The sequence below is a fragment of the Trachemys scripta genome, chromosome 8 (assembly GCF_013100865.1).
Source record: "Trachemys scripta elegans isolate TJP31775 chromosome 8, CAS_Tse_1.0, whole genome shotgun sequence".
Classification (NCBI taxonomy): Eukaryota; Metazoa; Chordata; order Testudines; family Emydidae; genus Trachemys; species Trachemys scripta.
Genome location: NC_048305.1, coordinates 105,266,340 through 105,280,993, shown reverse-complemented (window position 1 = coordinate 105,280,993; position 14,654 = coordinate 105,266,340). Strand labels below are relative to the sequence as shown.

The 14,654-nt window shown below is 49.7% G+C and overlaps 2 protein-coding genes across 7 annotated transcripts in view; one reads left to right on the top strand and one right to left on the bottom strand.

Moving 5' to 3' along the window:
* Nucleotides 1-323, bottom strand: part of LOC117881896 — a 16,679-nt gene extending 16,356 nt beyond the window's left edge. For 2 of the 5 annotated variants that reach the window (XM_034779702.1, XM_034779698.1), the window contains exon 1: nt 178-323. The gene's annotated coding sequence lies outside the window, so the exon portion shown is untranslated. Of the gene's footprint in view, nt 1-156 lie in introns of all 5 variants that reach the window. The other 3 variants (XM_034779700.1, XM_034779703.1, XM_034779699.1) reach the window with 2 other exon arrangements.
* Nucleotides 324-537: 214 nt separating this feature from the next.
* Nucleotides 538-14,368, top strand: MMACHC (metabolism of cobalamin associated C). Of its 2 annotated transcripts, XM_034779845.1 has the most exons (4): nt 538-717; nt 8,725-8,919; nt 12,565-12,717; nt 13,449-14,368. In XM_034779845.1, the coding sequence occupies exons 1-4, from the start codon at nt 565-567 to the stop codon at nt 13,758-13,760; spliced, it is 813 nt and encodes a 270-aa protein (XP_034635736.1). In that variant the 5' UTR covers nt 538-564; the 3' UTR covers nt 13,761-14,368. The 2 variants fall into 2 exon arrangements, with proteins under 2 accessions (XP_034635736.1, XP_034635735.1); XM_034779844.1 differs by lacking the exon at nt 538-717 and having other exon boundaries at nt 5,193-8,919; nt 13,449-14,367.
* Nucleotides 14,369-14,654: the final 286 nt, after the last annotated feature.

The following is a 14,654-nucleotide window of genomic DNA, read 5'->3' as shown; positions in this document are numbered from 1 at the left end:
TGGGGACGGGGGCGGGCCGAGGGGCTCTGCGGCGGCCCCGGTGTCTCTGTGGGACGAGGCCTAGGGCGGAAGTGGGGGGGAGGGTTCGGCTCCCCGCGGCGACACCGGGCTCGCGCCGAGCTGGGAGCCGCAGGGCGGGGCGAGGGTCCCTACTACCGGCGCCACAGGCTCCCGGACCTGGTGCGCGGCTCCGACGCCCCCAGCGCCCTTTGGGCCCCGCTTCTCGCCCTCCGAGGGTTTCAAAACGCGCACCGCCGCCGTCACCGCGCCGCCCTGCCCGGGGGCTGCTGGGGGATGGAGTCCAGCCTGCGCTGCCCGGCCCAGGGCGGAACGGCCTCAGGACTACACTTCCCAGCAGCCACGGCGTCTTGGGCGCTGCCCGCCGCCCTGATGCCGCGACCGCGCGCGGTGTATCATGGGAGACGTAGCCCTCGGCAGACGCCGCTGCCCCTCGCGCAGGGCACGATGGGATATGAGGCCTGTCTGCCCGCACCGCGCGCAGCCATAACGTGGGAGCAGGCGGAGGCGAGCCGCGGGCTGGGGGGGGGAAGGACTCTCTTTCCCATGATACTCCGCGCGCGCAGCCATGGCGGGCGGGAGACTACATCTCCCGTGATCCCCCGCGCGATGGGCAGCATGGAGCCAAACGTGGCTGCGCTGGAGAGGCGAGTCCGCGGTTGCCTGTGCGATTTCGGTTTCGAGGTTTCTCCCCTCAAGGTATAAGCCGCGTGGTTGGGGCGGGGGGCTGCTATGGCCGCCAGGCTCCCGGGGTGGTGCCCACGTGGCCTGTGACATCATGCAGCTGTCACTGTGACATCACATGGGCACTGTGACATCATGTAACTGCACTGTGACCTTCCATCCCCACGCCAGCCAGTAGGGGATGGGGGGCCTCATGGCTCTGTTCGTGGGGCGGTGGGTGGACATGTTGTGGGAGGATGGGGTGCTGCAGGCGCTTTGGGGTGAAGGGTCCCGGATGTATTCCAGACGTGGTGATGTCATTGGCAGTTGCCAATGGGGAAAATAGCGTCTGTCCAGTGGATTTTTGGACAAGTGGATCACAGGGGTCCCGCACACGCTCTCTCCCCCGTCAGGCTGTATCCTGAAGTATAGTACAGATGCTCCCCGAGTTGTACGTTGGTGACCTTGATGCATCCGAAGAAGTGAGGTTTTTACTCACGAAAGCTTATGCCCAAATAAATCTGTTAGTCTTTGAGGTGCCACCAGACTCCTTGTTGTTTTTGTAGATACAGACTAACACGGCTACCCCCTGATACTTGTATGGAAAGTACATGGTCTAATTACTTCTTCACTAGGGCCAGGTGCTGGAAAAGCTGGCATCGAAGTGATGAGCAAGATGTGGTAGGTTCTCACCCAGACATCTTCGTGTACTCCTAAGTCTGTAACTCTTCCTGAATTACATTCTGTTGGCCAGGACATCCAGACATCAACTGAGTTTGCCCCATATCTTGCTGCCTTTTATCCCTTCACTTATTCTCATTGATTATTTTCATCTCATTTCCCCTGTCACGCTGTTTAGACCACCTGGGAAGGTGAAGTGCCCAGTCGCCTTTAAAACTGGCATGAGTTCCTTTCTATAAAGGGCCTGATCCTATGAGAAGCTGGGTGTCTCTTGAAAGCTGTGTAGGTCCTTTGACTCCCAATGATATTAGTCCTACCATAGTGTAGTAGCAACCTGTCCCCTGGTGAGAGCTCCAAAGTGTATTGCATCTCCATCCTTTCAGATTATTTTCAAAACTGCCATGTTGTTCTTCAGAGAGCATCATGGGACAGCATTTTATTTGTGACAGTTGATACTGGTGGGCTTCTGAGAAAGTATAATTTTTAAAATGTGTGGGAGGAAAAAATTCTCCATGTATGTTGTGAAAGGCGTAATCTTGTTGAAAGTACAAGGAAAGAAACGGAAACTAGCAGCTGAAAAATTCAGAGAAGTTGGCTGGAGATCGCAAGAGCAGGAGATAAAAGTGGAGGAAAGTGTGAGAAGGGATTACATGACTTCACAGATGAGCTGCACAAAATGATACTAAGCAGATAATTGACTTCTGCTGAGATTAACATCAAACTGTATTGTCTTTAAAGTTAAATATTGACAATAGTCAGGAAACTGACTACTGAAGAAGTAAAGTTTTTATTGACCTGAGAATTAAATATTAACCCAGGCAAAGGTAAAACTAAGATTTGCCACCAAGGTCAGTGAATGTTGATCTTCACAGAGCGACAAAGTCATAATGTGCCAAGGTACGTACATTCTGAAAGCCTTCATCAGGAATCTCCCCATTGAAACTGTGAATTTCTTAAATGAAGCTTTTTTGTAAACTAACATTTTAGGAGAGATGAAGTTAGGTGACTGACAAATAACACTATTGTTGACTGCTGACAAACCAATCTGTTAGAAAAAAGAACAAGGAGTACTTGTGGCACCTTAGACACTAACAAATTTATTTGGGCCAAAACCCACTTCATCAGATGCATAGAGTGGAAAATACAGTAGAAAGATAGATATATATACAGAGAACATGAAAAGATGGGGGTTGCCTTAACAACTCTAACAAGACAAATCAATTAAAGTGTGTTATTATCAGCAGGAGGGAAAATCACTTTTGTAGTGGTAATCAGGATGGCCCATTTCAAACAGTTGACAAGAAGGTGTGAGTAACAGTAGGGGGGAAAATTAGCATGGGGAAATAGTTTTTAGTTTGTGTAATAACCCATCCACTCCCAGTCTTTAGTCAGGCCTAATTTGATGGTGTCCAGTTTGCAAATTAATTCCAGTTCTGCAGTTTCTCATTGGAGTCTGTTTTTGAAGGTTTTTTGTTAAAGAATTGCCACATTTAGGTCTATAATTGAGTGGTTGAAGTGTTCTCTGACTGGTTTTTGAATGTTATAATTCTTGACGTCTGATTTGTGTCCATTTTCATAGAGACTGTCCAGTTTGGCCAATGTCCATGGCAGAGGGGCATTGCTGGCACATGTTGGCATATATCACATTGGTAGATGTGCAGGTGAACGAGCCCCTGATGGCGTGGCTGATGTGATTAGGTCCTATGATGATGTCCCTTGAATAGATATGTGGACAGAATTGGCAACGGGCTTTGTTGCAAGGATAGATTCCTGGGTTAGTGTTTTTGTTGTGTGGTGTGTGGTTGCTGGTGAGTACTTGCTTCAGGTTGGGGGGCTATCTGTAAGCGAGGACTGATCTGTCTCCCAAGGTCTCTGAGAGTGAGGGATCGTCCTTCAGGATAGGTTGTAGATCCTTGATGAAGCGCTGGAGAGGTTTTAGTTGGGGGCTGAAGGTGACAGCTAGTGACTCCCGGAAGCAGTGGCATGCCCCCCCTCCGGCTCCTACGGTAGGGGCAGCTAAGGGGCTCCGCACACTGCTCCTGCCCCAAGCGCAGCCCCTGCAGCTCCCATTGGCCGGGAACCGCAACCAATGGGAGCTGCAGGGGCAGCGCCTGCAGACAGGGCAGTGCACAGAGGCGTCTGGCTGTGCCTCCGCGTAGGAGCCAAAGGGGGAACATGCTGCTGCTTCTGGGAGCTGCTTGAGGTAAGTGCTGCCCGGAGACTGCACCCCTGACCCCCTCCTGCATCCCAACCCCCTGCTCTAACCCTGATCCCCCTCCAACCCTCTAAACCCAGCCCAGAGCACCCTCCTGAACCCCCAACCCCACCCCAGAGCCATCACCTCCAGCTAGAGGCCCCCTCCCCCTCTGCCCCAGCCCAGAGCCTACTCCTGCATCCCGAACTCCGCATTTCTGGCCCCACCCCAGATCCCGCACCCCCAGCTGGAGCCCTCACTCCCTCCCGTTCTTCAGCCCCCAATTTCATGAGCATTCATGGCCCGCCATACAATTTCCATATTCAAATGTGGTCCTTGGGCCAAAAAGTTTGCCCACCCCTGATTTAAGGGCACCTCCTGAAATGTGCTGAGTAGCTCTTGAGAGGGTCCGTCACGTCCTTAGCTTGCACTGGCTTCAGTAGGATGACTAAACATGGACCCAGTCCCACTTTCAGTAAAGCCAATGGAAGGAATCCTGCTGACTTCAGTGGGCATTGGAGCCTGTCTGTGGGAGTACTGATGCGGGCCCATAGCTATGAAGAGACAGTAGATGGCGCTGCCTCACCAGGGTTTTAGCACTGAACAGAAGAAATAGCTCTTTCTATCCCTATCACTAGGGTCAGAGGGACTGCTCCTGTAGCATCATATGTTTGCAGGTTCTGGGCCTGACAGAATGCAGGAAATTGCACCTGGTATATCACAGTATTTCTAGGGAACTTGAGACTTTCCTTTGACAGAAAATAAATCCATAACTGTCCCTATCCCCACAGCCTTTTGCTTGGCACCTGCCCAGGAGTAATGATCCGCACATTGGAACCAACGGATACCTACAGAGAAGCATACTGCAGGGCTAATAATGCAGTTTTAATTTATTATTAATTATTATTATTGTTTTATTATTTATTTTATTATTGTAAAACCCCAAACATACAAGATGTCTGTGTGTGGGATGGTCCCCATTGCTCTTCCCTGGTGACAAACCCCACATAGTATTTTAAAAAGATAGTCCTTCAAAAAGGATATTAAGGGACATTAAGAATACATTCCTCCAGGGCTTTGGAGCGGAGCCCGGAGCTGGAGCGCGGAGCAGTTCCGGAGCAGTGGAGCTGCAGGTTTTTGCCTGGTGCTGGAGCGGAGCCGGAGCACAGCTCCAAAGCCCTGCATTCATCATACCATGTTATTTCTATACTAGTAGTTAAACTGGATCATGACTAATAACATGTGCAACCTCTTTTCAACACTGTGTAATAACGTGCAGACCAACTAATTATTTAAACCAGTGGTTCTCAACTGGGGTGACACATACCCCTGGGGGTACACAGAGGTCTTCCAGGGGTACATCAACTCATCTAGATACTTGCCTAGTTTTACAACAGGCAACATAAAAACACTAGCAAAGTCAGTACAAACTAAAATTTCATACAGACAATGACTTGTTTATACTGGTCTATATACTATACGCTGAAATGTAAGTACAATATTTATATTCCAATTGATTTTATAATGATAAAAATCAGAAAGTAAGCAATTTTTCTGTAATAGTGGTTGTGACACTTTTGTATGTTTGTCTGATTTTGTAAGCAAGTAGTTTTTAAGTGAGGTGAAACTTGGGGATATGCAAGACAAATCAGACTCCTGAAAGGGGTACAGTCGTCTGGAAGGGTTGAGAGCCACTGATTTAAACAAAGGCCAAAACAAAACTGATCTCCGTTTTACTGGTGTCAGTCCTGAGTCCATTGAAATCAATAGTTATTCCAGATCAGTGGTTCTCAACTTATTACACATTATGGGCCAATGTGTTACCTGGGCTGTAGGGGCCTGGTGGCGTGGACCCCTGCTGTGTGGGGCCGGCCAACTGCCTGCCCTAACCACCCCTCCATGTTTGTAATTGGTTTCTAAAATATAAAACCTAAATGTGGAACCATCTAGATCTTTAAGAGCAATCTCCATTACCCATTACAAAATTAAATGCTCAGTAACACTGCTGAAGCCGGCTGCCCTCAGCCTGCCTCTCCCCCCCACATGCACACACAGGCAAGGATCGAGAGGTTATTGATTGTCTTGTTTCACCCACATAGTAGTTGTTGGGGGCATTTGATGCACTGATGAGGTACACAACATGTTGTAAGAGAGGCATATGTAGGACGCATAGATCATGAAAGGTGTGTTATGGGGGGTATTTCTGAGCAGTAGAGATATGTCTGCAGGTTTTGCATCTGTCTCAGGTGCCGGTGCTACTTTGAGTTGGTGTGTCCTGGTCTCACACAGACTCTGGTTTCATGACTCATTACAACAATCTGTAACCTACCAGCCCTCCTTTGTCCTATAACTTCAGGCTGTTAATTGCCCACGTCATTTTAAGGCAACTCCCATCTTTTCATGGGCTGTATATTTTATACATGCTTGCTGTATTTTTCACTCCATGCATCTGATGAAGTGGGTTATATCCCACAAAAGCTTATGCCCAAATAAATTTGTTAGTCTCTAAGGTGCCACAAGGACGACTCGTTTTTTACTTCATTTTAAGTAGTTTCTTGCATTATGTGTTAACCCCTTATGCTTAACAGCCTGTCCCACCTTATATTTAGTTGTGATACCCTGGCTTCCCTTTCCAGACCTGAAAAAAGGTCTGTGAAGCTTTCCACTAACAGAAACTGGTTCAGTAAAAGATATTACCTCACCTACCTTGTCTTGCTCATATCCTGGGACCAGCATGGCTACAACAACATTGCAAACATACATCAAATATTGATTATTTCAACCAGCCCAGATAGATGTTGGATCAATAGAAAAAGAACTACTGGGATGTTAATCGCCCTTATTCTGTTTGGTTTTAATTGTTAATTATCAGGATAAAAAATTAAAGCATAATTTCTCTTTTGGATCTGATATCCTGAGAGCACCATACAGGATTATAACCTCAACTATGACCTGATATAATAGAGGAAGCAAGACCGGTTTTTTTGACCGTTTGTAGTAGACTACGTTAATTCTGGAACAACCAAGAGCTTTATATGTAGAAAATGAAATCTTGAGGCCTTTCCTAGCTAATCTCAGGATACAATCCTGGTCTGATGGCCCAAAGAAAACAAGGTCTTGTTAGAAGTGATTCTTCTAGCATTTGGAGCAGGATCTGATACCTTCCCACTTCCACAGAAAGACGAAGCAGAGTGAATGGAAGAAACAGGGAACAAAAAAAGCTCTAGCTACCAAATGAAAGAATGGTAGCATTGTGGCTCCTTTAAGATCCAGTTCTCATATTTCTAGTGGCATCTTATTTCTTGATCTCAGCTGCAAAATCAACAACTTTTAGCTTCAAATATTTCAGCTGATTTTTTTGACGTCTCAGTTCAGCATCTTAAACTGACCCAATTTCTGATTAAACAGTGGGACTGGCTTTGCAAGGCGGCTAATTTACCGTACATTTCCTTTCCTTTCTGGATCCTGCTCCTGTGTGGTGCTGGGTACCTTCTACTCTCGTTAGAGTCACTTTCGCTCTTATTCAAAGCTGCTCAGCACCTTACAGTTTCTAAAACCACTACACTTCCTTTTTAAATACTAGCCATGGCCTTTATGACCTCCTGAGGGGCAAAACTGCAAGAAGCTAATAAAGTCACAGGGTCCTATACGAAAGAATAAACTTGCTATGTGTAATCCGGTTGTGTAATATGTTGTTTGTGTATTATGCTAGCATTTTTAGAGTTATTACCTGGCTGTACTTAGCACTCCTGGGGCTGAGTCTCTGTTCTCCTGCTCATGTCTCCCTGCCTTCTTGGCTTGATCTGCCCCCTAATTTCTAATACTGTCAGCTGGGCTGCATTATGACCCATCCAGCCATGAAGGCAACTCTTGAAATCTGGGAGCATCATAATGTGTGTGATGCACCTAATGTTCCGCTGAGGGATTATTGTGCTCTTGGGAGCATCATGTCATTTACCTTCACAAATAACTGTTTATGCCTGGAGAAGTAAAGCATGTGGCCTGTCATGTGATTGAACAGAAGTACTGATTTATTTCCAGCCGGCTGTCATGGCCCTTATGACATCACAAGGGCAGCTGTGTGTGAGCATGCTTATTTGATCCTTGTTTTAAAAAAAAAAGAAAAGAAAAAAAGGCCACCCCCTCAACAAAAGGGATGGGCTGCAGAAAACAAGGATCAACCAAACAATGGGGGACAAATAACAAAACACAAAACAAAAACAACCCCCCCACACCCAACCAGGAACAGGAGTGAGATCACTGGGTCAAAATAAAGGATCCAGCAGGGACACCAGTCAGAGAATCCCAGATAGTGTCCACCACTACGGCTTCAAGAGAGAATCGAGAGGGGCCGTGGATTCCACTCAGAACGAACTCTGTCCTGGTGTGTGAATGGCAAAGTGCCGAGAAATATACTCCACAGTCACTGACAACACCCCCATCCAGCCTCCCCGTGTTAGCGAGAATGATGTCAGAAAAGCATTTCTCATTATTTCTAGTAAACTGGTTTGAGGCAGAAATGGGTTGTGAACTCTTCAGCTCAGTGCTGTAATTTGTCATTTATCTCTGCCTCAGTTTCCCTATCTATAAAATAGTGATACTGATTCTCACCAGCCTCAGTGGGGGCCTTATGAGGCTGAATTAATTGAAGCTTATAAAGCGCTTTGAGATCTTTAGAAGGAAAATGCTATTGAAGGGCCAAGCATTATTATCATTTTATTATTCAGATGTAGTAAGCTGCTGGACCCTTGTCTTGAGTGATGAATAATTGTGGGGAGGAGGGGAGCAGAGAAGACATCATTGCCAGGCATTTATATCAAGGATCTGATTTGCATTGGCAGGTCTGGCTGGTGAGATTTTTAAGGTACCCGTTTCTATGGCAGGGCTGGCCAAAGTGCATTATAGGACTCAGTGCCACATAAGGCCATCCTTTTTTTTATATATATGTGGCGGTGACCATAGACAGTAAACCCCGACATGCAATGCTCCCTCTTGATTTGAATGGAAGGCAGTGCATTCTGGGATCTGTAGCCTGGGCAGGCTGCACCGTCTGTATTACATATGAAGATAGCCGCAGTCTCCTTCATGTTATGAAATTCTGCGCAGCCACGGTAGGACAAAATCTAGGGGTCTTTGTTCTAATGGATGTTTGTCTTTATTTGCTGAAGGTTGGGTGGTACAATGCTGTTCTTCAGCCGTCCTTTCACCTCCAATACTCCGAGGACACCCTGGCATTCATTGTCCTCAGCACCCCCTCAATGTTTGACAGAGCCTTTAAACCCTTTGTAGACAAACAGCTGCTGAAAAAAATCAATGACCCAGTGGATCAATGCGTTTCTTATCATCTGTCACTCGTGAAGGAGGTAAGAACCTTTGAAAATAGTGTCCTCTTGCTAATGAGAGTGTGACCTAGTGGCTAGAGTGGGAGACTGGGAGTCAGAACCCTTGGTTTATTTCTGTTTCCTGGCTGTGTTCGTGACCATGGGGAAGTCACTTATCCTCTCCGTGCCTCAGTTTCTCAATCTGTAAAATGGCAGTAATGATATTGGCCTATTTTATGGGCGGAGAGTTTGTGACTGAGGTTTTTGTAAGTGCTTTGGGATCGTCGGATGAAAGATGCCATGTAAGTGCACAGTATTATTCGTGCTGCCAGGCTCACGGTTAGAGTACCCAACAGGGTGTCGATTTCCTTTTCTCTCACACACAACCTCTTTTATCATTATACCCTTGGTATGTACATGGTGCTCTATGGGCATGGATTAAAAACACAAAGCTGTTGTTGGATGGGTTCCGGGGTTGGGGTGATAGTGTTCGCCAGGTCATACAGAAGGTCAACGTGGGTCTGCCCCACCATAAGGGGAATGGACCAGAAGGAGTGATGAGTGAAAGCCTCAAAAAGCTCAAGGCAGGAGTCAGACATCAGAGAGAGGAGGATATGGCTGACAGCTGACGCAAGCCTGCTTTCGTGGAGGCTGCACCTCAATGCTGGAGCTGAGTCGTGGGGCTGGATGCCCTTGTCCTTGTGGTACCAGAATCCAACAGGGCATTTGGGGCCTGATCCAAAGCCCATTGGAAGTCTTTCCACTGACCAGAGGCGGATTAAGGTTTCCTGGAGCCCTGGGCCAGAGCAAGTGGGGTCCCGTCCTGACCCCTTCCTCCTGCAGCCCCACCCACAGCCCCACCCATTTCTGCTCCTTCCCCGGGGCCTGCCCCTGTTCCACCCAGGGTCCCCCCATTCCACCCTTCCCCCCGCAGCCCGCAACCCCTTTTGCTCCTTTCTGCCCCCTCCCCCGCAGTGCGGCCCCAAGACCAGAGAAGCTCTGTCCCTGCGCCACGGCCCCGGGTCACAGTGGCTCCAGTCCTAGGGCCGCGGTGAGGGTCCGGGTCCTGGAGCTTCCCCTACCACCCCCCGTGCTTGTGTGGGGGCCTAGGGTCGGGGTGCTGGGGCTTCTCCCGCCCCACCCACCTGGTGCTTCTACCTGAGAGCGGGATTGGGTGTGGGGGCTTGCTCTGCTGCCCCGCGGCTTCTGCCGGGGACGGGTGGGGTGGGGGCTGCTATGGGGGGGCTCCCCCTACCCCGCGGTTTCTGCTGGGGACAGGTGGGGCCACTGGGGGGGGCTTCCCCCATCCTGTAGTTTGGGACGGAGTCCGGGCATGGGGTCTTCCCCCGCCACTCCAGCCCTGCTGCTGGGGAGTGGGGTCGGGTCACGGGGACTTCCCCCGCCCAGCCCTGCTGCTCAGTGGGGTTGAGGCAAGGGGGCAGTCACCTGCTTGATAGCTAGGGCTCTGGGCTTCCGCCACCCTGGGCACGGGCCCTTTCTTCTCAGTGGCCAATCCACCACTGCCACCAACTGCACTGAACTTTGGAACAGACCCTTAGAGGAGATTGTCCTGCTGAACAGATCATGCAAGTATGTATATAAATAAATATCTCACTAAATACGGAAGGGAGCTTGCTGACAGAGAGATCATCAGAGCCTTTATTTCTACTTCTATGACCACTGCAAACCTGGATCGAGACACTGTAAATCAGGGATGGGCAAACTATGGCCCACGGGCCAGATCCAGCCCACCAGACATTTTAATTTGGCCCTCGAGCTCCTGCTGGGGAGTGGAGTCTGGGGCTTCTCCCACTCCGGTGCTCAGGCTGGAGAGCAGGGTTGGGGGCTGCTCCACGCGGTTCCCAGAAGCAGCGGCATGTCTCTCCTCTGGCTCCTACGTGTAGGGGCAGCCAGGGGGCTCCACACACTGCCCCGTCCCAAGTGCTGGCCCCGCAGCTCCCATTGGCCAGAAACTGTGGCCAATGGGAGCTGCAGAGGCGGCACCTGCGGACGGGGCAGCGCGCAGCAGAGCCACCATAGGGGAGACATGCCGCTGCTTCCAGGAGCCGCTTGAGGTAAGCACTGCCCAGAACTTGCATCCCTGAGCCACCCCTTTGCGCCCCTGCCCCAGCCCTGATCCCCCTCTGAACCCCTCAGTCCCAGCCCAGAGCACCCTCCTGCACCCCAATCCCCTCAACCCCAGCCTCACTCCAGAGCCCGCACCCCACCCCCAATTTCATGAGCATTCATGGCCCACTGTACAATTTCTATACCCAGATGTGGCCCTCTGGCCAAAAAGTTTGCCCACTCATGCTGTAAATCCTCAAAACTGCATAGGAGTTTTTGGTAGTGGTGATACCCCCACGTGACGACTTTAGAGATCATGGTGTGACAGAAGATTTCAGGATGGAGACTTACAAAAAACTAACACGGCTGCTACTCTGAAAAAAATAATTAAAACTTCCTCGCTGAATATCTCCATTAATCAGACTGCATTGGCTATTCACTGGTATCTTTACATGTAATTCAGTGATACAGTGCTGGCAGACTGCAAGGTTTACTATGTAATCTTGTGTCTCCTTAATCCTCCATTTCTGGTGGCTAGCATCTCCCCTGCGGGAGCTGACTTCCTTTCAGGTGAGCCCAGGGATTTAGGTTGTAGTTCTGCCTGCAATTCCCTGTGATCACCTTAGCAAGTCTGACTTGAGTCCAGCACCTGTAGACCTGTTCTCTGAGGGCAATGACTGTGTTAATCAGTGACTAGCCAGCCTCAATAAAGCACAGTAGTTGATCAGAACAAAAGCATTACAGAAAAAATATATGATAGAACAAATGGCTTACACACATGCTTACCAGGTATTTACCACATAAGACCTTAGTAGGTTTCAAAGTACTAAGTTCAAACGTTTCTGCAGGATCTGTCCTTTGTCACATGTCCGTTCTTGGATGTAGTCAGAGTGACCCCTCAGGCTGGTCACATTTTACAATTCTCATATCTTTGTTTGCTAGCCGCCTTTAATCAGTTAAACCAGGATATGCCATTCCCCAGGTGGGTGGGGTCTCTCTCGATTTGTTTCACTGTCCAAGGATTTGCATTAATTACCCTCCAGTGATTTTAGTTCCTGTAGGAAAAACCAGCCCATATAGGTACGTATTTATAAAGCTAATACAGTCTGATTCTATAGCTCAGTTCACAGGTTGATCGTTCACTCGTGCTTATGTGATGTCCCCCCACCCATTACTGCGTTGCTTGTCCTGTTTTAAAGAAGACCTTAATCCCATCGTGCTGGCTGGTTACAAGTCAAGGTCAGAGGGGAAACTGAGACATAAATATCTTTTCATTACAATAAATCAGAAGTTTCCCAGTTCCCCAGTGTCCACTAGATGTACTGAGTTCTATCTTGGGAAAGGAAGAGAGGAGGGACATGCCAAAAAACTCCCTTATAAGGGAATGAAACATTCATAATGCACCTTTCACTGCAGGGTCAAGGCGCTCAGTATCTGGAAACTAAGGATCACTCCGAAGTCATGTTCGGAACAGGGCCTGATCCTGCAAGCCCATTGATTAGAAAGAGGGAGTTCAGTAGCCAGCTGAGGGAGGGAGCTTCAAACCCATTCCCCGTATCTCCATTGTGTCTGTAGCCAACACTTTTCAGTACTTCTGAGCTGATGCTTTTCTTCCTCCAGAGTCTCCCTGACCAGAGGGTGGACATCATCTATGATTATGAGATCCTGCCAAACCGGAAGCCCAAGTTTCTGGCCCAGACAGCTGCCCATGTGGCTGGAGCAGCATATTACTACCAGAGGAAGGATGTGAGGTGTGATCCCTGGGGAGAAAAGGTGAGCTACAAACCATAGCCCAAGAGTCCCTCGGGAGCAACTGAATGTAAAACTTTTGTTGGTTCGCTGATTCCTTCTTCGGGGAACTCGTGAGGTGTAAATGTGGCAGTTATTTGAGGTGTGTCTGCCAAGGAGGCGGGAATTCTTTGGAGTGGTACAATGGGCATAACTAGGTGAGGAGAGGAAAATATAGGCTAAATAGGAGGGGAAGTGTCCTGATCAATGAGATGTATTAACTTCTAAGGGAAGAGATGGAAGACCAATTGCCTGGGACATCTAAAACTAGCCTAGACAAAAGCACAGGCAAATGTAGCATAGGGAAAAATCCTGGCTGAGGACAGGCAAAATGGGCTAGGGAACCAAACAGGCCTTTTCCATTTCTCTGGGCCAAATCCTGCAATCCCTACTCAGGCAAAACTTGCACTGCGTTCAGTTTTTATTTTGTAAGTTTATCAAGAGCCTCCCGAGATCCCCCTTCCAGCACATCATATTTGGGGGTGTGAGGGAGAGGGGTGCATGTGCATGCAGGTGTGTGAACCAGATAAGGGGAATCTAATATAATAATGTTTCAGAGTCTAAGGTCAGGAGGGAATTCCTCATTCTTCTCAGACAGCACCGCATCACTTCGCCATGTGCATTAGAGGTTCTCTCAAAGGCCCAGAGACTAGGCACTGCTAGAGACAGGCCAACCCTTAGATCTAGAACATACCAGTTCTCTTTCTTCTTTTCAGAAGATCTATGGTGTTTGTATTCATCCCCGGTACGGAGGCTGGTTTGCTATCCGAGGTCTCCTCATATTCCCAGATGTTCAGGTGCCATTCCTGGAGCAGGTTGCCCCTGTTGATTGTGTGGCCTCGGAGGAGAAGCGAATAGAACTGCTGGAGAAATTCAATTTCCACTGGCGGGACTGGAGCTATAGGGACATCATTGAAGTGAAGGAACGGTACTCGGAGGAGCAGAAAGCCTACTTTGGAGCTCCTCCAGCAGAGAGATTCAAACTGCTAGAGGTGCAGGGAGTTGTCCAGAGAAGTGCGTACTGCTGAGTAACATGGTTCTGAGTGTGGGGCAGGGAATGAACAGAGTGCCCTCATCCTCCATAGTGGTTATGAAGGGGTGGCAGATCCCACATGAATCAGTACTGGGTTTACAATGGCACCATGGTGCTGGGCCCCCACTCAAAAGGTGCCCCAGCCTGGCACAGCCCGCTCCACTTTTGCTGCGCCTGGAGCACCTGGTTTCTTTCTCCCTCCTCCCCCCACCGCTCGCTCCTCTCGGCCCACTGAGGGGTCCTCTCTGCCCCCGTCACCAGCAGGCTGCTGCTGGCAGAGCCAGGGGCAGAGAGGAGCCCTCAGCTGCTGCCGCTCCAGCTGGGCCAGTGACCATCCACTTCGGGCTCCCCAGGAGCGGGACCTGCCTCTCCCTGCCACTCTGCAGAAGCGACCGTCTTGGGAAGTTGGAGGCTGCCTCGCCCCCCCACCCATGCAAGGAAATGCCTCCTCAACCACAAGCACCATCAGTGCCAGGTGGGTAGGGCTGGGTGGGGCCCTGGGGGACAGGGGATGCTCTGTGCTCCTGAGCTTCAGTGGTCCTGCCCCCTTGCACTGTGCTGGGAGGGGAGGATCCCTGCTCTGCACTGGCTCAGCAGGGTCTTGGGGGCAGGGAGTGGGTCTGCGGGGGGGATACTGGGATGTGAGGGGGTGGGAGGTGCTGGGCAGTGGGGGAGATTTTTGTATTTTGGGGTGCTAGGCAGTGGGGGTCTGTTGAGGGTGTGTTGTGGTGGTAGGGCTGTGGGGAAGGGTACTGAGCAGTGGGAGTGACGTGTGTTGGGGGGCTGGGCAGTGGGCGGTCTGTGTGGGGTACTGGGCAGTTGTGGTGGGGCTGAGGGCAGGGGGTGCTGGGCAGAGGTGGTGTTCAGGATTCTGTGCATTTGTGGGGGG

Bases quoted from the DNA above. Each gene is read 5' to 3' on its own strand.
- MMACHC (XM_034779844.1), top strand. From the start codon at position 8,539: ATGCTCCCTCTTGATTTGAATGGAAGGCAGTGCATTCTGGGATCTGTA. The intron at 8,920-12,564 runs GTAAGAACCTTT...TTCTTCCTCCAG, and splicing joins ATCTGTCACTCGTGAAGGAG to AGTCTCCCTGACCAGAGGGT. The intron at 12,718-13,448 runs GTGAGCTACAAA...TCTTCTTTTCAG, and splicing joins GTGATCCCTGGGGAGAAAAG to AAGATCTATGGTGTTTGTAT.